General features: G+C 55.1%; 7 protein-coding genes across 7 annotated transcripts; 3 read left to right on the top strand and 4 right to left on the bottom strand.

The window, feature by feature from the left end:
• Window positions 1-251: 251 nt before the first annotated feature.
• On the top strand, window positions 252-6,185 carry M409DRAFT_49396 (uncharacterized protein; the record flags this gene model as incomplete). Its single annotated transcript, XM_033811231.1, has 1 exon — window positions 252-6,185. The coding sequence occupies one exon, from the start codon at window positions 252-254 to the stop codon at window positions 6,183-6,185; it is 5,934 nt and encodes a 1,977-aa protein (XP_033673771.1).
• A 257-nt stretch (window positions 6,186-6,442) lies between these two features.
• On the bottom strand, window positions 6,443-7,111 carry M409DRAFT_16837 (uncharacterized protein; the record flags this gene model as incomplete). Its single annotated transcript, XM_033803792.1, has 3 exons — window positions 6,443-6,583; window positions 6,690-6,876; window positions 6,975-7,111. 3 exons carry the CDS (start codon window positions 7,109-7,111, stop codon window positions 6,443-6,445), a joined length of 465 nt encoding a protein of 154 aa, XP_033673772.1.
• Window positions 7,112-7,302: 191 nt separating this feature from the next.
• M409DRAFT_62545 (uncharacterized protein) lies at window positions 7,303-8,277 on the top strand (the record flags this gene model as incomplete). The annotated part of the gene is made up of 1 exon (XM_033815220.1): window positions 7,303-8,277. One exon carries the CDS (start codon window positions 7,303-7,305, stop codon window positions 8,275-8,277), a length of 975 nt encoding a protein of 324 aa, XP_033673773.1.
• Window positions 8,278-9,856: 1,579 nt separating this feature from the next.
• On the top strand, window positions 9,857-10,733 carry M409DRAFT_16839 (uncharacterized protein; the record flags this gene model as incomplete). Its single annotated transcript, XM_033803793.1, has 2 exons — window positions 9,857-9,920; window positions 9,976-10,733. 2 exons carry the CDS (start codon window positions 9,857-9,859, stop codon window positions 10,731-10,733), a joined length of 822 nt encoding a protein of 273 aa, XP_033673774.1.
• Window positions 10,734-11,374: 641 nt separating this feature from the next.
• Window positions 11,375-13,939, bottom strand: M409DRAFT_62546 (uncharacterized protein; the record flags this gene model as incomplete). The annotated part of the gene is made up of 1 exon (XM_033815221.1): window positions 11,375-13,939. One exon carries the CDS (start codon window positions 13,937-13,939, stop codon window positions 11,375-11,377), a length of 2,565 nt encoding a protein of 854 aa, XP_033673775.1.
• A 3,528-nt stretch (window positions 13,940-17,467) lies between these two features.
• Window positions 17,468-18,587, bottom strand: M409DRAFT_49400 (uncharacterized protein; the record flags this gene model as incomplete). Its single annotated transcript, XM_033811232.1, has 6 exons — window positions 17,468-17,635; window positions 17,712-17,826; window positions 17,897-17,913; window positions 17,986-18,335; window positions 18,408-18,464; window positions 18,533-18,587. The coding sequence occupies 6 exons, from the start codon at window positions 18,585-18,587 to the stop codon at window positions 17,468-17,470; spliced, it is 762 nt and encodes a 253-aa protein (XP_033673776.1).
• A 652-nt stretch (window positions 18,588-19,239) lies between these two features.
• On the bottom strand, window positions 19,240-22,043 carry M409DRAFT_62548 (uncharacterized protein; the record flags this gene model as incomplete). Its single annotated transcript, XM_033815222.1, has 5 exons — window positions 19,240-20,688; window positions 20,744-20,988; window positions 21,041-21,197; window positions 21,251-21,343; window positions 21,399-22,043. The coding sequence occupies 5 exons, from the start codon at window positions 22,041-22,043 to the stop codon at window positions 19,240-19,242; spliced, it is 2,589 nt and encodes an 862-aa protein (XP_033673777.1).
• Window positions 22,044-23,322: the final 1,279 nt, after the last annotated feature.

The following is a 23,322-nucleotide window of genomic DNA, read 5'->3' on the forward strand; positions in this document are numbered from 1 at the left end:
ACGCGGGTCCAAGCGCGTCTCTGGACCGGCGAGGCAAACGCAGTCAGTAGTCAGGAGTGTGTGAAGGCCGCCCAACTCGCCGGGAAACTCTGTGTAAATGTTCCATCCTATCCTATCCTCCACCAGCAGCTATCCTTCGTCCCAGCAAACCATTCGCCGTGTGCAAAAGCTGGCTTCGTCAATCCATTGATGGAAAGCCAAGGGTGATGTCGATACGATAGCAACTGCAGCTGCTCCTGCGCATCCACGACATGCCTTGGAACTCGCTGCCCTCAGTCGCATTTGCAATATGCACCCACCCCTTTCGCGCCACCGAATCCGACGACCTCCCACTGCAGATTGGCGACCACATCTACATCATCGAACAGGGCGGCCGCTCCAACGACTGGTACCGTGGCTACTTGGTAGCTCCCCCTTCGCTGCTCGCTGGCTTGACCAGTGATCGCGGACAACAATTGGAGCATCGCGTCTTCTCGGGAATCTTCCCGGTGAATTGCGTCGAGGTTCGCGAATACTTGGGCAAGACTCAACATGAAGCGGCGGCGGAGAATGGGACGAATGGAGCGCACGATGAGGAGGATGGCGACGAGGAGACATTGGCCAAGAGGAGGAGCCAGGCTTTACATGCAAGAAAGCTCAGCAGGAGACTGAGTCGCAAGAGGAGCACGCGAAGCTTGCACAAGAAGACGAAGTCCTTGCTCGTACCAAACGAGCCAATGCCACGAGATCCAAACGCGCCCAAGCCACTTGCGCCTGTACCCTTACTCCGCGTTGGCGACGAAACTGCGCTGTCTGGCGCAGAGCCATTGGTGGACGAAATCGCATCATGTCTGAGGGAGTGGCACGATGCGCGACTGCACGAGTTACTGCTGGCCCCGGGTTATAGCCAGCTGGCGAGAGTGCAGGACCTGATCAAGCGGGTGGACAACAGCAGAAATCAGCTTATGCATGATGTCTTGACAATGCGCGAACTGGCAGAGCTAAGAGAAGATACCGTGTGGGATTTGGTGGCTGGAAACAAGATGCTCAACGACGAGATCATCGTCCGAAGTCCCACTGAGAAAGGCAGGATCCTGACTGCGGAGGACTCTGTGATTGAAATGACAAAGCTCCAAGCCAACATGAGCATCCTCGACAGACCGCCTAAGCCAGTGTCGGACAAGCATATGCTGTATCACCTCTTGGTGGATGTACGCAACCTCGTCTGCGACTCAGACCAGCCTGCGACTCTTCAAATGGCTCTGTTCACCAAGGACCACGGAGAGATACCGAGACCTGTCAGTGAGAACTACGCAATTTCAGTCCCGATACCCGTCACGCCATCGCAATCACAAGAGGAACAAGCTAAGAGTCTCTTTGTGAATTTGAGCAACCTCGATGTTGGTATAGGCGCAGACATGACCTCGTTGTATGTGGTCTTCAAGCTGTTGAGGGATGAGCCGGTCCGTCAAATGGTTCACGGGCAAGGCCTCTCGCATCAGCACAAGCCATCCCTTTTGAGCAACGCCAGCAGCGACAAAACACCTACAGTGAAGGGCAGACGGAGTGTGTTTGGTAGCCAGAGGAAAAGAGACCCTCACGCGCGGACTCCTTCCAATCTTGATGTTCGACCCAGCACGAGCCTGTCACAACGCTCCGAGCAAACCGACGGACGTTCAAGCAGCTCGAACGCGGAAGTGCCTCCTTCAGCCGATGTCAAGACCGTTCGAAGAGCGATTGGTGTTGGTGCGATCGATATAACGAAGGTTGCTCAAGCCAAAGGCCAAATGGAGAGGTCCATCACCTTGTGGGTCCCATCGAGCGCGGCGGACGACAGGAGTGACGAAGGCGAGGACTGGGCTGAAGTCATTCGAGAATTGCAGCGCAGCCAAAGTGGTGGCTTTGCGCGTGTAAGTCTCATCAAGCGATTGGACGTCTTTGTCAAGGCCTTTGCAACAGCAGACTTGGAAAGCCTGGTTCGCAACACTCCGCAACTGCTCCACGACGTTCTCATGACACCAAAGCTTGGCTTCTCTGGTGTTCCTACGGAAAAGCGGAGTGACATTTACCTGACACTGTCAGAGCCACGCTTGCCTCGAAATGCGACTCTGGCACACTCCAAATTCGGGGCCGTACCCTTGAACCAGCGTTGCCAAACCAGTCTAGCCAATCTCCAACTCACTCTTGAGGTGAGGAAGGCAAATGGCGAGCGCATTGATGACTGCATCTTCACTGCGTCCAACCATCAAGGACACACTGCTTGGCGCACGACCGGCATAGAACGAGGCGAAGGATGGAATCAGACAATTAGGCTGGCCGTGCCCGCCGAACAGGTCCCTGGATGCCATGTGGTCATGAGCATCGCAGACTCGCCGAACTTCCCCTTTGCACTTGCTTGGGTACCACTCTGGGAGTTTGAAGCTTTCGTAAGGGATAGCGATCATCAAGTGGCATTGTACGTCTACGATGAGTACTCGTCGAGCATCATCGGAGGCAAAGGTGCTTACCTTGCTCTTCCACCTTGGCATGACAAGAACGATCCCGCGCAACAAAACGCCGCAACAGTCTCATTAAGGACTTTCTTGTGCAGCACTGAGTACTCACAAGACCCGACGTTGCTGGGAGTTCTCCACTGGCGTAATTACCATGGCGAGCAATTGATTGAGCTACTCGAGCGCTTCCCCTTCGTTCCCGAGATCGAAATTGTCAAGCTTCTGCGGGACGTCTTTGGTGCGCTCTTCGAGATTCTGCATGAATACGAGACCATGGAAGAGTACGAGGATGTTGTCTTCTACAATCTCATCGTGATCCTGAGCATAGCCAGAGACAAACGATTTGGACTTGGTAGAATCATCGAAGACTACGCTACGACACGACATGACTGGCCCAATGCAAGTCGATGTCTTGTTCGAGCCTATCATCGTCTTGTGTCCAGCCCGATGGATCCAGACGCTTCTCGAAAGCTTCGCGCAACGTTCAAAGTGGGTGATCAGATGCTCAAACTTATTGTCGAGACAAACAAGCGGTTGGGGGTGGCAGAATCTACCGAAGACCAGGTCAACGGGTCGCCGCAATCTGACGGAAACACTGAGCTCATGCGAGAGCTTCAGAAACTTTTCGTTGCCATCATGGCATTACTGCGGAACCCCATGCCAGTACTACTGGGGACACAAACGCTCCTTATACAACATTTTCACTCCTGGTTACCTGAGCTGGAGTCGCTCATGAGTCCTGCAGAGATCTTGGAGATTGGGACCGATCTGTTGGATTCATGCTCCCGCGCCAAGGGCAAGATGATCTTGTATAGGCTGATTCTGATTGCGAATTATAGCCATCTAGAGCTTTTCAAACTGCCGGAGACTAGGACCACCTTGATTGCGAATACTTTCAGGTGGCTCGATCCGTACTGGGGCCACACTACGAACGTTGATCAGCAGTATAGAGACCAGGTCCGCCTTTGCTGCTCGGTGGTAGCTGCGCAAATGGAGGAACTGGGTGAAGAAAGCTGCCAATATGTGCCGAAGCTGACGGATTCGTTCATGGCGCTGCAAAACAGCCCTCCTGCACCCAAGCGTGTTTTCAGCATGCTTTTCCCAACAACATACCCATTCCCGTCCAAACCAACCAGTCAAGACATCGCCATAGACGAAGGGCTACTCGAGATCTCGGCTTTGCTTGCGGCAGCATTGACTTCTGAGAGGAAGCTCTACTTCGACGCCAATCAAGTCGACATCACGAGCGTATTGCTACAAGCACTCAAAGTCGGACAGAGTATCCTGTCTTGTGAAGCATTCCCTCGAAGCTGGCTTAGTTTACTGGTCTGTCATCATCGATACGGCATGACTGCGTTGGAGCGGATATCGGATGTTCTGGTTGACTCGTTACCGGATGTATACGCTGCCGATACCTCGCAAGCGCTCGACTTTGACACGGACATCTGGCGGGCATTCTTCAACACGCTCTTCGCCTCACTGAGCAGCCCTGCTCTTGCGATGGAAACCTTCCCAGAGCAGAAGAGGAGGGCTGTCTGGAAGATTGCAGGTGACGTACGCGAGCTCGGAGCGAACCTGCTCACGCGAAGCTGGGACTCGATCGGGTGGGAGACAGATGGCGACACTGCACGATTGCACGGATTCGAGAAGCTGGGTGGATATCAAGTGCAGTTCGTGCCTGAGTTCGTGGCACCAGTCGTGGAGCTTTGCCTCAGCGTACATGCCAGTCTGCGCGCGGTTGCCATTGAAGTGCTGCGGTCTATGATTGTCAGCTCCTGGCAGATCGACCAAGATCTCTCTGTCATTCAGACCGCCATGATCGATTGTCTGGACAAGCTGTGCCGGACGAAGAGCGTCACCGAGAATGTATTGCAAAAGACATTCGTCCCTGAGATGCTGGAGCAATTCAAACCACTCCAGCGTACAATCGAGGACAGCCTGTACATTGCTGTTGTCGAGATGTTTGGCAAGATCGACGATCTCCTTGTCATGCTCGGCAGCGTCCACCAAGGCGGCAACATCAGCGACGCAAGCAGGCTTGTGGACACCTTGCATTTGATGGAGTTCCTGCGAGACGTTCAGTCAGAAGAGGCATACATCAGATACGTTCATCAGCTGGCTGACATGCAAATCAGCAGCGGGAATGTGACCGAAGCTGGCTTGGCTCTTCAGATGCACGCAGACCAATACGAGTGGGATCCATCACAGTTCCTGTCGGAAATGACAGACCCAAAGATGCCTGCCCAGACAGCCTTTGAACGAAAGGAGGCCCTCTACTTCCAGATCTGCCAACACTACGAGAAGGGCAAGTCTTGGAAACGAGCACTGGCCGCGTATCGAGAATTGGCTGTTCAATACGAGCTCAACGTTTTCGACTTTGCGAAGCTCGCACGTGCTCAACGAGCAATTGCGGGCATCCAGGAGAGAATCGCCAGTGGCGACAGGTCCAACCCTCGCTACTTCAGAGTTGTGTACAGAGGGTTGGGCTTCCCTGCGACCCTACGTGACAAGCAGTTCATCTTTGAAGGTGCCATGACGGATCGACTGGCCATGTTTGAAGACCGCATGCAACAGCTCCATCCTCAAGCCCAAGTACTTCGTCAAGGGGCTGAGCCGGAGGTCGAAGGTCAGTTCTTGCAGATTTATGCAGTCGGTCCAAACAAAGACCTCGACCATATGGTCTATCAGCGCACCAAAGTCTCGCAGGCGGTCAGAGAGTATAACCTCATTGCGAACCCGATCAAGTTCGCCACGACAGCAAGGCAACCTGCTCGTGATGTGCCTATAACAGAGCAAGTCGTCGAGAAGGTGCTGTATACCACCGCTGAAGAATTTCCAACGATCCTGCGAAGGAGCGAGATTGTCAATGTCGAGACTGTTACACTCTTACCTATCGAAGCTGCGATTGAGCGCACGACGAGGAAGACGCAAGAGTTGTTGATGCTGGAGAAACATATGGTCTCGCGTGAGGATGAGAGTTCCATGGAAAGACTCACAGACGACCTGCTGAGCTCTGTCGATGCCGACTCGGATACTAGCGTTGCGCGATACCACGGTCTGCTGCCTGCCTCAGAGATTGCGGACAACACCTCTGGCGAGATCGACCCCTCGCTCTATGGCACCGAGCAAGCACTGGATTCGATGCAGAATGCACTGAAGGTCGCTCTGCTCGATCATGCCCTCGCCATCAAGCGATGTCTCGGCCTGTACAAAAAACCACAATACCTCCCGACCAGGGCAGAGATCGTGCCAAGATTCGAAGCGACCTTCCAGCACGAGCTCTCGATCCTCTTCCCGCAGAGAGAAGGCGTCATTGAGGATGTCAGTCCACGAGCTTCTACGACGATCGACGCACTGCCGGGGACGGAAAGCAAGCAGCAGGCTTCCGCGGGCGCGCAAGAGGAGCAAGAGCCGGAGAAACGCACGGGAGGACGACGCATGTCGCTGCCGTTCCTGCGACGAGCTTCGTCCCGGCAGGGCCGCGAGAATGGAGTCCAAGAGAGTAATGAGGAGGGCAGGAGATCCCGTGCGGGCAGCCGTGGACGAGAGCGGAGTTCGAGCAGGTTGAGTTTCTTTCGTAAGGATTCGGAGCAGGAGAAGGATGGGGAGGGTGGTGGTGGCGGTGGTGGAAGTGGGGGTTTCGGGGGGTTGAAGAAGAGGTTGAGTTTTTTCAATAGTAGCAACTCGCGTCTTGCGGGTGATGGTGGGGCCTAGGACGAAGGCGATGGGGCTGGATTGGATTGGGGCTTGTTTGATTGAGCGTTTGTCTGGCGAAGCGATGCAAGCGAAGGACGATTTGCACGATACCACTCTCTCATGGAGATGAACAATGTAAATTGGTTTGCGGCTTGTGTGTAGGATGATGTGTAAAAGAAAAACTCCCTTCTCGAGATCGATCGAACTGTTACAGATCTAGGGAGGGGAAAAAGCCCTCAACGCCTTGCTAACTAGACAACTTTTTTTGGGAAAGGTCATTGCATCCGCGGCCCAGCTTCATCGGGGCCCTCCAGTCCTTGCATCGGATCATTCCCATTCGGCTGCTCGCCTCCGTCCCCGTCCCCTTCCTCGATCGCATCGCCTTGGTTGACGTTGTATTTCGTCGCGTAGCCCTCCTAAAAACAGAAACAGAAAAAGCCTTGTCAACAACATTCGAAGACCCCTACACCCCACACGGGGATGGAGGAAGGGGAAGGAGGAAAGAAAGGTGGATGGGCGTACCTGCTCCCAAATCGCCGTCCGGGACCCCAAGCCTTCGCCGGCGTCCTTTTGGGGTTTGGCCTGGTTCACTTTGATCACGCGGCCGTAGAGCTCGGCTTGGTCCATGTTGTCGAGGGCTTCGCGGGCGTCTTGGGCGAGGGAGAATTCGATGTAGCCGAAGCCGCGGTGGGGGGATTTGTTGGATGGACTACAAGACCGGAAAGTTAGCTCTTGTGATGGGGGGGTTGTGTTGTTTCGTGTCGTTTTTGGGCTTTGGGTCTTGGGGAGAGGTGGTTCAAAACGTACAGCTCGGGTTTGGGAAGGGAAATGTCGACGATTTCGCCAAAGGGGATGAAGGCGTCGTGGAGGGTTTGGGTGGTTACTTGGTGGTCCAGGCCGCCGATGAAGAGGGTGGATTGTTGTTGGCGGGTTGCTTCTGCCATGATTTGAAGATTTTATTTGGTCGGTTGTTTTGAGGTTGATCGATGTGAGTGAGTTGAAGTGTGGTCAAATATTGGTCACGTGTCAAGTGGGTCCATGTTTTCATTCGCTTTGGAAAATTTCCTGGCTTTGCTTCGAGCTATTCTTCTCTCACAACACGCACCACCAAAATGCATCCCGTGCCTTGGCCTTCATGGAACTCTACTTGATCCGCCATGGAGAGACAGTCGACAATGTCGCGGGCCTATACGCTGGCGTCCGCGATTCCGCCTTGACGATCCATGGCGTCGAGCAGGCACGCCGTCTGGGCGAGCATTTCGCTACGAATGGCGTGAAGTTCACGCACATCTTCGCGTCACCTCTCTCGCGAGCCTTCAAGACTGCTCAGGCTATCGAGACAGCTCAGCTGAAGCCTGATGAGGATGATGCTACTGCCGCCATCGAGATCACACAGGTGCCGGAGCTGATCGAGCAGGACTTTGGATACTATGAAGGCAAGCCCTTTCATGCCCGCTCGGATCCGAAGAAGATGATAAGAGAAGCACATCACGAGCAGCATAAGGATGAGCCTGGGTTTGTTGATGTGGAGAGCAAAGAGTCGATGAATAAGAGAGCAGATGTCTTTCTCGATGGACATCTTATGCCTCTGCTCGCACACGTCTCAACACCAAGCAAGCACATTGTTGCAGTCGTCTCTCATGGTATGCTGTTGTCTCATCTGTGGAGACGCATACTCAAACGTTTGCCGTCCAAGAGCGTCACGGTCAATCCAGAGATTACCGCTGCTCGAGGCAGTATTGTGCTGGAGCACCTGGGCGGCTGGGGTAATACTGGATATCTGGAGCTGTTTCTCAGCCAAGATAATGCTGATGAGGTTGTGAAAGATGCCAAGTCTTCAGAGGCTGGTATTGAGAAACCACTTGAAGAATCTTCAACCGAGACTGGCACCACAGAACAGAACCCTTCTAGCTCCACTGACTTGACAGGTATCGACCCTTCCACATCTAGCTCTCAGGTCCTCGTAGGATGGAGTCTACTCATCCGAGGTATCGACAGGAAGGACCATCTCGTTGGCCTGAAACGGCAGCGAGGCGGGATCGGTCGCACTGCACATGACGAAAAGCAACAAAAGATACACAACTTCTTCAAACGACCAAGGCAGTTTTGACGAACAGACAAGGTTCGCCACCTGGTGAGACTCCCCGGGCTTGCTGCGTGGATGAAGCTGTGACAATGGTACGTTTCTATACTTTTCTCCTCACCAATCCCTTTCATGATGATACCACAAAATAACACAGACCTGTTCTGAACCTTTTATGTGGATTCAATTTTGTCCAACTGCTGTCTGATCAACGTACACAACGACATCTTGTTTATACGAAGCATAACTTGAAAGAACATCGCTGACAATGTCCTTCAGATCACGGAACGAGTTACGATATCCACATAGGCCTTGGATGGAGCGGACATTCAAACTAAATTTTCATCACATCTGATCCATACTCCTTCTCTTCCTCTTCTCAACCATAACTGCATTCCCCCGGTAGCACAGTTGAGCACGCGTAATCTACTTTCCAATTGTGATACATCGACGGCCATGCACTCACCCAGAAGGTCAAGCGTGGTCGGCACAGAGCCTCCTCTCGACTGTCCCACCATGAGGCGCACGATCGAGCCATCGCCCCCTGGAATCAAGCGTTTGCTCCGTCGTAGGCAATTCTGTCTACGCCACGAGATAGTCTCAGGGTAATTAAAGTGTTTCCTTGCTGGTAGAAATGGAGGGAATGGAGGTCAGAGCCCAGCAAACCGGTAAGCGGAAGGGAGTGTATGCCGTCACCCTGCGATCCGCGATTCGCCTCCTGTGGTAGGACATTGACAAAGACCGCTGTTTGAGGCGTCGTGGCAGTGATATTGCATTTCCTGCTTAGAGTGGCGGTTGGCCATGTACATGACACTACCTTTATCAAGGCTGTCCAGCAGCTGCGTCAACATGTGTGTATGGGATGCAGTGGTTCGTATAGAAAGGATTGACTACATATTTCCCACCTGATATCCTTGCTTTCGATGCTGGGTCGAAACATGCAGACCCTTGCCAGATGAAACGCGTGGCGTCAGTGCTCGAGCTCATTATTGGCTGCGGCTCGAGCCGATCCCAGCCACATGCAGCGGCGCGAGAGCTTCCTTCCTGCTTTCACGCACCTCACCTCTTCTCAATGGCATGTGAGTCGCCGCGAGAAGACTCCCATAAGCTGATTGTGCATCAAATCGCTCTTCAAAGTGGCGAAAAGCCTCATCAAAGAGATAGTATCGTGTCATCTGGCCTGTGGCGGCCGTGCGAGGCAGGCACCAGAGGGGAAGTTGCACCATGTCAAACGCGAGTGCCAGAAACCGGGCATCTACGTTGGTGTGTGCAAGAAAGCGCCTTGCACAAGGAATTGAAAATCGCAGCCGCCAGATGCGCTACTGCTGTGCGACGCGCATCGCAGAGGCAACTGCGCTGTTTGTACCTGGAAGGCGGGTGGCCGGGTGGTCCGTGCGCCCAATGCCCGCCTCTCGCTTTTTAGGCTTTCAACTCCTCGACCAGACTTCTTCCTCTTCACCACAGTGCAAAGCATTTGATCCATCCATCGGTGTCGGCAGTCAATCCATATTGCATCGCAATCCATCCACACCCACAGCACCCACTACCACGCGCATTAATTCATCCCACCGACACGTACACATCAACCACCCGCACCGACTTCAAGATGCACTCCATCATCGCTTTCGGTATTGCCGTTCTCGTGGCCATGGCCGCTGCTGATACGACCGGTACGCAGCCCCTTTCATCCCCTTTTCATCAAAACCATACTGACTTCACTCGCAGTCACCGTCACGGAGTACCCAAGCACCTGCTCGGCCAGTGAGTGCAATCAGCCCAGCCCAGGCCCATCCAACGCACTCGCTGTGCTATCACAAGCCCTCAGCACATACCCTGCCAGCACCAATGCCCTCAGCATCCTTGAATCCGCAGAGGCTACCTACCCAGGCCAAAGCACATACACCGTCACCGAAACCGCTCCCCTACCGCCGTCACAATATCCCTCCGCGAACCCGTCATCATCGTCAGGTTCAGAAAGCTTACCCTCAGACTCAGCAGGTCTCACCTCTCCTACTCTTCCGGTGCCATACCCAGCACCAACCACCTCCTCTGTCGAGGTCTCGCCAACTTCACCTGCCTCTGACAGCACCACCGTGGTTCAGAGCACCATTGCTACGACTGCAACCACCACCGTCCCAGGCTCGGAGACCTCTCCTGCCCCGGCTCCTGAGAGCTCCACCTCCATCATTCCGGCTCCTGTCCCAAGCCCATCGTCGGTCTCCAGCAACGTCGTTGGCCCCACCACCGCCAGCGAGTCCACCCTCAACACGGTTACTTCCGCCACCGCTTCCGGCAGCGAGACTGGCACCGGTGTTCCATCCGCCACCACGACCGAGGCACCAACCGCCGACACGCCAACCGAGGGTTCTCCAACTGCCCCATCCGAGAGCTCCCCAATTCCTCAGACGACCAACGCCGCCTACATGCAGCAGCCAAGTATCATGGGCCTCGGTGCCATCATGGGTGCTTTGTTGTTTATCTAAGCTGAGATGACGATTTTGTCGAGGGATACTACCGCTTGCAAGAGTGGTCACGTTCGCTTTGACACTACGAGTTTCACGGTTTGAGATGATTTGCATGAAAGGGACACACAGCGAAGGTGCTCAGGCGTAACTGGCGCGATGGATATACCCCAGCGTGCATGACTAGTGCTTTCTGGGTTTTATGGGAATCAATGACATGGATGGGCGTTCAGCCATGATGAGCAGGCCTGAGTAGGCTCTGTTGTAATTGTAACTTCCAGCGTGCATAATGTAATATGAGTCGAGGGTGGCTCTGTTGCTGACATTGATCTTTCCTTTTTCCTTCTCACATTACCATCTTAACTTCGACGTGATTGCCCGCCACCGCACCCGGTCTCGTATTGATAGCTTCTGCACATCGTCGATGGTGCATCGCCATTTCCACGAGCATCTCGACAACTTCGACAATGTCTTCCATCTAGAGTGGAGGTAGATGAAAGGTGTAGTAAATAGTCATCAACATAGCCAACCCGTGGCATCAACACATTCCATTTCCATATCATTTTTGTACCACACTCATCTCAGCTATACAACATCATCATCATCACTCATTTCAACCATCACGCCATACCATCTCCCCAAAACATCAACATCAACCCTACCTAAACAACCACATACTCCCCATCCACGCGATCCATCGCCTTCCTCCACCGAAACGCCTGCCCATACCGTCCCGTCCTGCCCGCCTCACTATCCCTCCTCCTAGCCTTAACCTCCGCGGCCTCCATCCCCTGCACATGCCCCACCATCCCCACGTCCCGCCAGACCTTCTCCAGCACCTCCAAGCCAGAGATATTATTATAAAACCCCGATTCCTTCTGCACCTCGACGCAGCGGGCGCGGATGATATTCCGGTGCCCTTCGTCGACGCACTCGGTGCCCGTGATGAAGAGGGGCCAGAGGAGGAATTTGTTGACGCAGGACGTGATTTCGAGGGCGGTGATGTGCGCGAGGGCTTTGGTGACGTACGTTTGGAAGTTGGGGTGCGAGGAGGGGAGGAGCGGGTGGCCCAGGCGTTCGGTGTAGAGGAGGGCGGAGTAGCGGAAGGATTCGTTGATGTGCAGGAGGTCGCGTTGGCCCATTTCGAATTCGGGGGCCGTGGTCGAGGTCGCGCCGGGTGGGGGCGTGTTGTTGAAGGGGTGGTGGTCCATTTGCCAGGTTTGGAGGCGCGTGCGGATGTCGGTCCATTCGGACCAGAATTCCGTGCGGGAGTCTTTTGGGGGTGGAGTGCTGAGGGGGGAGGACGTTGGGCTGTCGTCTTCGGAGGTGGGTGGGGAGATGATGGGGGTGCCCCAGCCGTTGCCGTCGATGTTGTCGTAGTCGGCGAGTGAGAGGGAGCGAGGGGGCATCGGCTTTCGCGTTGGGGGTGAAGGGTTTTGGAAGGGAGGTTGCATTGTTGGGGGGCGAGGGACGGCTTTGCCTTGGCTTTTGACGGGTCGGCCTTGGGCGAGGAGGTTGAGACGGCCGAGGCGAGCGATGAGTTTGAAGAGGCGGCCGTCGCAGCCGGAGAATTGCTCCAGAGCGCCTAGGTTGGCCGAGTAGTCGAGCATGTCGAGGGATTCGCCTTTGATTTGCATTTCTCGGTCGTTGACGGCGCTCGTCATGACATCGAACCAGATGAAAAACATTTCCACCCATTGCGTGAAGTCGGATTGTCCGTGAGGGCTTCGTAGGGAGAGCAGTTTCTGGACGCCAGCCAGCTGGGTCTTGAACTTGCTGAAGCCCGAGTCGCAGACGTGGAATAGGCAGAGGATGAGAAGAGTTGCTAGGACTGAATCGTCCTGAGCGGCTCGAGGATCCGTCAACTGCATGTTCAGCTGATCGATGGACATTTGCTTGTAGCACGTCTCTTCCGGTGTTGGTTCGTTGAGTTGGCTATTTCTCGAAGTCCCGTCAAAAGCATCGGTGATCTCTTCGACGAATCCCATCTGCCTTCGAGGTTCAGCTTTCCGCATGCGTAGATTATTAGTAGCCAGAGCAGCTACAGCGTTCTGCAATCCCTCATTCTGCATGGCGAGCTGCAAGATGTACTTTCGATAGGGATTCTCAGCACCGTCAAAAGCAACCAGATACGGGCATATATGACGATCGTAATATTCCATCAACGATTGTAATCGAGGCGTGACGTGGTAGAACGGTCCCCCAAAGCGAGGGTCGAAAATGGCCAGGCTCTTGACATCATCCTGTTCACTGTTGTCCTGCTGGTGGTGGTCATTAAAGTCGAATGGGTTGTATCCTGTTTCGTAGCCTGGCGAGAAGAGGATATCATCGTGACTGGCGATGCCCTGGTTGAAGTTGTTGAAATCTGTCCTAGGAGGCTCTAACGAAATGGTGTCGTTGAACGAAGCTGCACTGTGTAGCGAGTCGACGCTCGAGCTCAAGGTATCAGCCCACGAATCGATCGAGCTGCTCAGAGGCTGGCTTGTATACGAAACCGGTGCCGACTGCGAAAAGGGATCGGTATAGGTGGTCGAGCCGGGTGTATGCGGGTATTCCAGTGGTGAGTGGAACTCAGCATCTGCAAATGAGCCGACCGAGCTTCCCGACGTTGGCATACCATGTGCATCGTACTGTGGGCCCAACGAGGTATGGATGTGCTGCAGAGAGTGATGTCTCAACACGGAAGGTCGTTCACTCCGCTGCTGCTGCGCTTGGATGTGGTCTTGGTATCCCGGTACGTGCCACCCTTGCTGTCCAGATGTGATCGTGGGCAGCGTTGGCTGGAATGCCGGCGCATGACTAGGCGCGGATGTTGGACCGCTGAACTGCGGCTGTTGGTGGTGGTTGTAGATTGGCGCACTGGAGATGTTCACATCGTTGCGCTCTTCCTCTTTCACCACTCTACTGACGGAATTCTTTCTTCGACGGACTTCATCCTCTCCGTTGTCAACCTCAGCAACGTTACCGTTATTCTTGGCAGTCACCGGACACGAGAGTCCTCGCAGCTTTCCGCGGCTGGCAACGCCGACACCCCAGGTCAGGGTGGTCTTGTATCCCGAACACTCTCTACCAATCTCAATGCATTGCGTGCAGTACGGTCTTTTGCGATCACAGACAACGTCGCCTCGCTTTCTGCAGGTGAAGCAGTCGTCGGTGGCACCGCTCGCAGCGGTTCTTCGTCGCCTCTTCTTCGGTGGCGGGGCGGCAGAGCCATCGGTCGTGGTCATGGTGGACGGCGGCGAGGCTTATTGATCCAACTTGGCTGCTCACGAGTGGAGAGTAAGCATTCTGTTAGGAAGGTGGTATGAGGGCGCAGGCTTCAGAGGAGGAGGAGTAGTCAAAGACAAAAAGGGCGTTGCATGCGAATAGAAGACGGCGATGCGGGTGCGTGCTCTGAGCTGTCGACGGCCTCCAGCCCACGAACTAACAGACGGATGGTCGACGGATGGCCCAGCGGAGAGCGCAGGTACTATGGCCGCATGCAGGATTCGCTCAGTGCCGTAACGCCAGGCCCTGCCTGCACGAACGGCTGTGGAAGAAGGACTCTAGAAGGCCACGGGGGGCTGTCGCTGCTGCACGACATGGCGGGCATCACACGGGCTGGTCGGCATCAGTGCCACTGCGGTCATCTGCCCCGTCCGCCGCCCTCCCTCCCACCGTGCTGCTGGCGACCACCGGGCGTATCGCTGCGGCGTGCCTGTCTCTCGTCGCGGGCGTGCCTGATGCAAGAGCGTGATCACCCCACGGAGACCGGTTCTCGAGCGGTTCCTGGCCATCGCCCGGCCCAGCACAGCACAGCAGGGTCTCGCTCAGGCCGCTGCAGATTGCACCGTCGCATGCGTGAGCGCCACGAGGCCCACCAATCAAGACTACCTGCTGCACCAATGGCCGTGGCCTCAGAATCGGTCCAATCCCAGTGCGATCGCGCCTTATCTTGCTACCGCGGTTCGAGCATCGCTCGAAGCCTGTCCCATTACTAACGCAGGCGACGTCCTGGAACCTCTAGCGCCAACACCACGCCTTCCTTCACTTCTTCCACCACTCGACGAGCTGGCTGCAGCGAGCGTGGTTGCTATCAGACCAGGCGACGTCGAAACACACATATCACAAGGCCCGCACCTCCCATCAGAGGAGCCGCAACTCTCGCGATGACCAATGCGAAAGCATAAATAGAAGCGTATGCACTGCTTGACATGATGATGGCCAGGATGCACCGAAACGGACCCTCCATACCCCGCAGCAATCAAGCTCTAGTAGAGTTCGCCATGCCAGCCGGGGTGGTAAAGCCGTCTGCACTTCGCCTCAGGCGACAGAACGCTCTACACCACCACGACGACAAATACTCCAAACGACATTGGCCTCCACCGCTCCTTCGTATTTGCTCCAGTCTGCGGGCTCGTAGATATTAAGGCCACCACCACATCCTGGCGTCCGTCATTCACTGATAAGATCACGTGCTTGGAGAGCTGAATGACGGACAGCGCTGTCGAAAGGAATGGGCTGCGAGCTGTTGCGCCGGCCGTTGACAACCGTCTGTAAGCGCAAAGCCTAATCGAAACTCTAACGGACTACATCCTTCCTTCACGTGGGCTTCCATGCGCACAACACGTTGTGTTGGTCGAACTCTGACCATGTCAAGCATGGGTCGACAACGTGGAAGAAGTCTACGATGTGATCGAAGTATGTTGACGTTGAAGTACGTCGGGTCATCAATGCAAGGCCTGTCGATGGTGAGGGATGAGGGCATTATCGTCGAATGGTAGGTGAATGTTGCTGGGATTGAAAGTCAATCCGACATCGAACCTCTTACTTCGCCAAGTTCATCCCCTCACGATATCCCGGACTGAAATACTGGATTTGAGGTTGATGCCACTTCTTGACAAGATCAAGTTTGACTGCCAACCTCGATTCTGATCTTTATTGCGCCTATTCTGCTATGGCTCATGGTTCCAGTCACGTCTGGACGAACAGGCCACCCAAACTCTCGAGCAGTACAACTCCTCTTCTCAAACATCGAAGGCTGAATTACGAATCGGTCACTCCACTCCACACGTCGTCAAGCGAAGCTTGGTTCAATTGCGCAACGTACGTACCCCACGCCTAGGTCCGAGACCGAATGTACGAGTCCATGTGGTGCAGAGCCAGTTCTTCACATGTCTCAACACAATACGCACGCGACTGGCTGGATTCAGAGAGTACCTGAATAGGAAGGCTTGGCCACCAGGCATCTCAAAGAGGCAGCCTCTGTCCTGCCGAGAGGCCGCTACCCGACGGCACAGCATGGGCACGAGTTCACTCTCACGTCTTGCAACGCCATTCCCGACAGCCGCGCAGGTAGGACCGCCCTGACATGTGTTCGTCGGTAGGAAAGGCCGGCGGCGACATGCAGCAAACATGCGTTGCCTCGTTGCGGCTACACAGACGACTTTACCATGGATGACAGACTCTATGCCTCCTTCTCAGAGCGTGCATTGTATGATCATGGCAAGAACACAGACAAAAATTCTCACCTTCATGTCCAGAGACAGTCGCCATGTCAAACCGTTCAACACCCAACCGCTCAACATCACCGTGTGAAGTCCCATCTCTTCACGGTGGCGATATCACCAATGCCCCCGAAACGTCTCCACCTCTTCATCTCCCGATTGTGCGGCGTACCATGACAAGGTACCTAACCCACGGCTATTGGCATTGCTCGAAACGGGCATCGCCAGGCGCGGATAGCGACGAAATTGGCTGCGCGCACTCGTGATGTATCTCAGCATGGCACAGGCTCAGCAGCTACGGAGACGAGCGTCTACGATGTAGAAGTCGTCGGAATGAGCAAGTATAAGAATATGCCATTCCTTGTCCTGTCCTGTCCATCGATCGTCTCTCCCTTCACCCCCTTCGTCGGCTTGTCAACAAGAGATTATTAGATCTCGCTCAAGGGACTATCGATCGCCATGTCGCAGCCTCAAGGATATGTACGCCTGGAAGGAAGACAGAAATCTCCCTTGGGATCTCTCGTTGATACTGACACATCGTGACGCATAGGTCCGATTCGCCTGCATCCATCGGAATCTGGGATGTGCCAACTGGGTGTGGCAGAATGGCGCTGCTTGCGGCTCTTGCATCGTGAGTGTTGTCTTCGTGCAGTGGAGCAAATGTCGTGATCGATGCTGACAAGGGCTGAGTAGGCGTCCGGACGCAACCCTGGCAGGAGCAAGAGTGCTGCTTGATGGAGCCGCTATTTGACGGTTCGCGAAGGGGATAAGAGGTAGTAGTGAGACGGTGGAGGGTGGTTGGGAGAGTAAGGGAAGCGAAAGGCTGTATGACTGAAGGAAGGAAACACTAGATGAGCGGCTTGGTTAGAGTAGTCTGCCGACTGTTAGGGGTTTTCAAAGCGTGAGAGCCTTTCCAACGTGTCAAAACCTCCAGTGGTGCCTTGAAATCTCACCCCTTTTCTTTCCTCTTCACGGACCAGGAGTCAGAAGTTCATGCCGGCATATAGTCCCGATGCAGAGCTGCAAGGAGGACATGAAGACAGAGTCTCGAGAGATGAAGACTTGAAGACATCGAGGTATCGGACTGAGACAACATTGCGTAAAAAGCTCTCGGTGTAGCTACGGTTCCTCTCTCCCCAACCCCTGGATGTACCAATCTCCTCACCACGCGCAACAGTACGTACTTACCTTCCTCTCAGCCTCCAGATGTTATTGCATTTCCCACGTCCGGCCACAATATAGACCGTTCACGACCAGACCCTCCGTCGATCAAAACTTCTCCTGCGCCGGCCTCAAATCCAACTCGTGCGTCCACAACGCCGGCTCCTGCTGCGCCAACCACAGATACGTCTTGCCCACCGCGTCGGCCGACATGTGTTTCCCAGTGCGGGTGTCGTCGTTATCTGCGTCGACGATGCGGCCGTTGGCGATGGTGTGCTAAGAAGCGTCTTGGGTTAGAAGAGGGGGAGAGATGGAGGGTATGGATGGGGAGAAAAGAGCCTGTAGGACATACCACGACGTGCACGCCCTTGGGAGACATCTCGCGCGCGAGGGCTTGGGCGAGTTGCCGGACGCTGCTACGTGAGGAGCCGTAGCTGGCGAATTCGGCGTTGCAGCGGAGGGCGCCTCTGTGAAGTTGCTGTTAGATCTTCTATCCCTTGGGCAACGATGGAGGATATGGACGTGATCATCACTTACAAAGTCCCAGTGAAGATCTATCACCACCACCAAAGCACGTCAGCACCCCTTTCCTCTCCCCCTCAGACTCAACAGAAACAAAAACTCACCAAAGTCCCCTTCTTCCCACCCCCCTCCACCAACCCCCCCTCCCCATTCTCCTCAAACCACCTCCTCAAACTCTCCTGCGCGAAAACCATCGCCCCGCCCACATACGTCTCGAGCGGCTGCACAAACTCCTCAAACGACTCCTCCATGAAAGGTTTCTTCGAGGAATTCTTAATCGAGAAGATGGCGACTTTGAGCTTCAAATCCCGGAAGGATTGGTGGGCTTTGATGTCCGCGAAGGCCTTGCGGAGGGAAGTGGGGGAGGTGTCGGTGGGGAAGGCTTCGAGGACGAGGGAGGGGGTTTGGGAATGTAGGGATTTGATTAGGTCGGCGAGGGAGTCGGGGCGGCGGGCTGGTTGGGTGGTGAGTTAGATGGATGGGTGGATGGTGGGTTTGCTTTTGGGAGGTCTTGATGTTGACGAACCGAGAAGAGCAACGGCCATGTTGCCGTGGTTCGGATGTGAGAGGATACGCGCAATGCCTACAGAACTCTCAACATCAGCTTCAATGCCTCTTCTCACACAACGACTCGAAATAATCAACACATACCAGCCCCAGTCGCAGGACCAGCTCCCAAAAGAATCGCCAATCCACTCGGTGCCATGATGAAAGATGACTTGGGTCGTTCGAAGGATACAAACAATCGAATAGTCCGAAAGAGTCAGATCCAAGGGAAAACAGATAGATGTGTTTGGCAGACCAGCTATATGTATACTGGCCTACTGTACCTTTGTTATGTCCAGACAATGACGCAAACGTCATGATGGGCCGCAGGTACCAAAACCTAAACTGCAAGGTGGAGAGCGCGGAGCTCTTGCAGAGGGCATTTGGAATACGTGAGAAAGAAGAAGCACCTATAAACCAGCCCTGAAAAAACCGTCGGATTGGCGGCCTGGGTCGGTCGGTCTGATCTGGTTGCGTGGACTGTGATGTCTCGTATGAGTGTCCTTCATGGATATCAAAGGATTGGTGAAGCAGCTTGTCTGGCGCGGACGCGGGCGCGGACCTGGTCACGACCACGTCGAGAAGTCAGACACCTCCAAAATTAAGCCGCAAGGTGGAACGGATGTTGATGAGATTTCTATGTCTGTTCAAGATATTCATTTTCTATCAGATAACAACATATGAATTACACAAACGCTCAAAGCCCAACAGCAATGACACCAGCAACTCGAATCGGGTCTGTCTGCGTTTTGTGGCCCGCCGCGTCAAAGCATTTTCTCATCATCATAACGGGATCATAACATGAACGCATCCTATGCCTGCTGCTCGATGGGTCCGGCAGCTGGTGCCGTTGTTGGCGCGCCGTTCGGAGCCTTTGGGCTGTTTCGTTGGCTTTCTTGCTTTGTGGCCGACCGCTTCTCCTCATCGCCGCTGTCGTCATAGTTCTCGTCCATCTCCATCTTTCGAGCTGCAGGTTCATAGACTGGAGCTGGCTGTGGAGGAGGCGGAGGTGCGCGTTGCTCTTCTTGTGGCGGTGTCGACATTCGAGGCGATTGCTGCGTGATTGATTGCATCGATGGGAGAGACGGTGGATGGTGCGCAGCTTCAGATGGGTGATACGCGGACGTAGGTCGCTGCTGCTCGTCAGGCCGCCTGAGCTCCGATGGGCTGTGATGTGGAGGAGTGCCAATCTTCTCTGGCGGCGAAGGTCGCTGCATCTTGATCTCATCCAGTCTCGACCGACCCTCCTCAGTTGTGGGCTTCTTGGATGCATTCAGATTCGGATCGTCATCCCACTCGCGGAGCCTCTTGGGAGCAGTGCTTGGTGGTCTGTCTTCCCTCTCACGCGCAGCGGCATCGGCAGCTTGCTGAGCAGAAGTCGGGGCTGGTGCACCACTGGCAATACTGGGTGCTCCAGGTTTGGGATGGTGCTCATAAGGCGTTCTGGGGTACTGTCCAGCGCTGGGCGAGGGAGCTGGATTGCCTACCAATGGACGAATCTCAGGCTGGGCTTCTGGCTGACGAGCATACGGTGGCAAAGCGTTTTGAGCCGACGGCGTCGACATGCCGTTTGAAGGAGGCGGTGGCGGTCCATTCGAAGGCTGAGAAGTGTAACCAGGACGAGGTGTTTCCTGCTGTTGCGGAGGGGGGCCCGGATGCTGAGGAGCAGGTGGCTGCCCTTGATGCGGTGGTCCTGGCTGATACTGCGCGGGAAGAGAGTGCTGGCCCTTTGGCGATGGCGAGAGACCTCGGTGTGGCGGAGGCGGTGGGCGCGTTGGCTGGTCCTGATACTGGCGAGGTGGTGGCGGGCTTTGCTGGCGAAGGGGTGGTGGTTGCGGCTGTGCAGGCTGCTGCTGTTGCTGAGGTGGCGCCTGTTGTTGCTGCTGGGGTGGGCGATCTCTCTGGTCATATGGATTCATCGGCTGTGGCTGCATCTGTGGGTTTTGGAGATCGGCGAGTCGGTTGCCACCCCAGTTGCCTCCAGCAGCAAGCGGTGGAGGCGCTGGGCCTGGTGGGGGCGGGTTCTGCGAATGTGCACCCCATTGAGGGCCGGGTGGGCCTCCTCCAAGGGCACCAGGCTGATATGCTTGTGGGTGGACATCTTGGGGTAGAGGTGCACCCCCTTGGTTGGGCAGACCGTTCGTCGGCTGGCCCTTGAGCAAAGCGAGTCGAGCTTTGATGTGCTGGTTGGTAGGATCCAAGTCAGCCGCTCTGGTGTATGCATCGAGAGCGTCGCTAGTCTGATTGTTGCACGACTCGTACTGTGATAATACATTAGTGATTATGTCGCATTACTGGGACGAAGAGCAAACTTACCAGGGTACCAAGATCATACCAAACCTCAGATATGTTGGGGTTCAGACGAATGGCGCGAGAGTATGCATCGAGAGCGTCTCGATACTGGTTGATCTGGTAGTACAGGACACCAATGGAGCACCAGAAGGTTGGGTTGCGGCCGTCACGATAGACAGCTTGTTGGTAGGCTTCATATGCTTTCGGGTACTTTTGCTGTGACATGTAGCATCTACCAAGCAAGTACCAGCTTTGTGCGTCGGTTTGGTCTGACATGCATTAGACACGAGTGAAACGGAGCTTGTTGCACAGGCTACTCACCAGAATTGACAGACTTTTCCAGATATTCGATGGCCTGTTCTTGGCTGCTGAAGCTTGTGCTCTGCTGATGATGGAGCCAGCCCAGCTGTTGCAAGACTTTGGCGTGCGTCGGGTCACGCTCAAGGACGCGAGTATAGGCGGCCTTTGCAGAGTCGTACTGCTACAACGTCAGCTCGGAGAACATGTCACACAGCGTCGGACGGCACTAACGTCTTTTTGTTGCTCATGCACGTGGCCAATCTGGAACCAGATGTCTTCTTCGCTCAGTGGACGTGGCGGATCATTGACGATGTAACGGAAGCACTTTGCAAATTGTCAGCGCGTTTATACCTCAACTTGGAAGCGAAGGTGGACATACCTCAAGACTCTGCGCAAACTTCTGCTGCTGCTTGTATATGATACCAAGACGGAAGTAGATCTCGTTGGCCTTTTCGAAGTTGGGCTCCATCCGCATGACCTGCGAAAACGCTTCTTCGGCGTGCTCCAACGATCCGTAGCGGTCATAGAGAATGCCTATGCCATACCAGAGCTTGGGCTCCTTGGGGTCTGGCAGGTGGTACAATGCTTGTTGGTATGCAGAGTACGCTTGCTGTAGGTCGTCCATCATCAGGTAGCAGTGTCCTAAACTACTCCACACCTCGCCATTGGACGGCTCGACCTTGAGAATCTGTCGCAGATACTCGACAGCGGATGTGAATTGGTCTTTGGAGCGCAGGATGCAAGATATGGCGAGCATAGCCTGCACCGACCATTGGTTGAAGTTCATGGCGCGTTCATATGCTTGTGTCGCGCCGTCGAGCTCGCCCATGACTTCTGAGAGGTTGCCCAGCTGTAGCCATACCGACTCATTTGTTGCCGCCAGGTATTGCGACACGGACTTGGCTTGTTGGGGCGGCGGTGGAGGCTGCTGGATGGGCATGCCAGCAGTCGGCGGCGGACGACCTGGGCCCGCATAAGAATGGTGGCGAGGCAGCGGGCCCGAGGGTGATTGTTGCGCTGCCATGGTGGTGGAGGGTGGAATTGATCACTGTGGGGGAGGAGATACGCGTTAGCTGATGCGATCGGGCTGTGTCCATGTGACAGCGCAGCGAAAACGAGCATACCTATTTGGGGGAAGCGACGAACGTCATCCAACCGATTTCGAGAAATGAGGCAAGAGCGCTGGCGAGTTAGAATAGAGGTGGAAGGCGGGTGCGGTGTGCGGTGTGCGTGAAAGGGAAAGGGCGACGCACACGCGGGAGAGTGTGAGGCAGGTCGCGAGAAAAGAAGCAGAAACAGCAGGAGCGACCTAAGAGGCTGTTGGCAGGTGCTGGAGGTCGCTCCTGCTCTCAGAATCGCGGGCTCAGGTTTAGTATAAAGTCGTGGGATTGAGAGTGGATGCAGACATCCTTGTTCGTTAGCGTGAAGCCCGTGAGCCTGCCTGCAACCGCGACTGTGCGACGGCGGACTGGCCCGAGATCCACAAATATCTCGCGCCTTCTCTCATTATTAGGTAGGTATATCAGACTGTCCGGTATCCAACAGTGCATCACTATCCGCGGACACGCGCGCAGATTCACTCGCCTTGTACTGGAGATATCGTGTCTTGATGACTTTCGGACCCTCGCACCGGTTTGGTTGCCCCAGCCTTGCATGCTCTTGCGGAGAAACGGCCATCTATTCGGCGCGATCTGGATTTCGATATACAGGACACATGCTCTGCCTCCCACGGAACCAAACACCGTACCAACGCCCGCAACCGAGGCTGGTGGATGGGACGGCATACTTGTACACACACAGCTGGCCTTCCATGGATCAGCGCCGTGCCGCTAAGTAAATCCCGATCCATCAGCGCACTACTGCAAAGGCAGCGTAAGGCGGGCGCCGGGAACCCAACCACAACGCCTGCATCGCGAATGTCCCTTTTTCATGATGCAACGCCCATCCGCCGTTCGGCCACCCGCAGCGAGCGCACAGAGCAACCGGCCACCTCCTTCCTTCCACCCTTCATCAGCAGCAGGCCAGCAGCCTCTTTCCGCTGGCATGCACATACCCAGCTGCGCGGATGGATCATGTGCAACGTGGCGTATGTGCGCTCCGCTGGCGACGCGACGGGGGACGAGCAGGTGACAAGGCTTGTCGCAGATGGCGACGCTGTGTGCCCAGCCGAAATCGCCGCCGCGTTCGCCGCTCACCCCTGGCGCTGGCGAGGCTCTGGCAACTCTGACAACTGCTGGGTCGGTGGCACGCAAGACCCATGGCTGGTCTGGCTGGCGCCCACAGCCGTTGCCGAGTGGAGAAGA

The sequence above is a fragment of the Zasmidium cellare genome (assembly GCF_010093935.1).
Source record: "Zasmidium cellare ATCC 36951 unplaced genomic scaffold M409scaffold_2, whole genome shotgun sequence".
NCBI lineage: Eukaryota > Fungi > Ascomycota > Dothideomycetes > Mycosphaerellales > Mycosphaerellaceae > Zasmidium > Zasmidium cellare.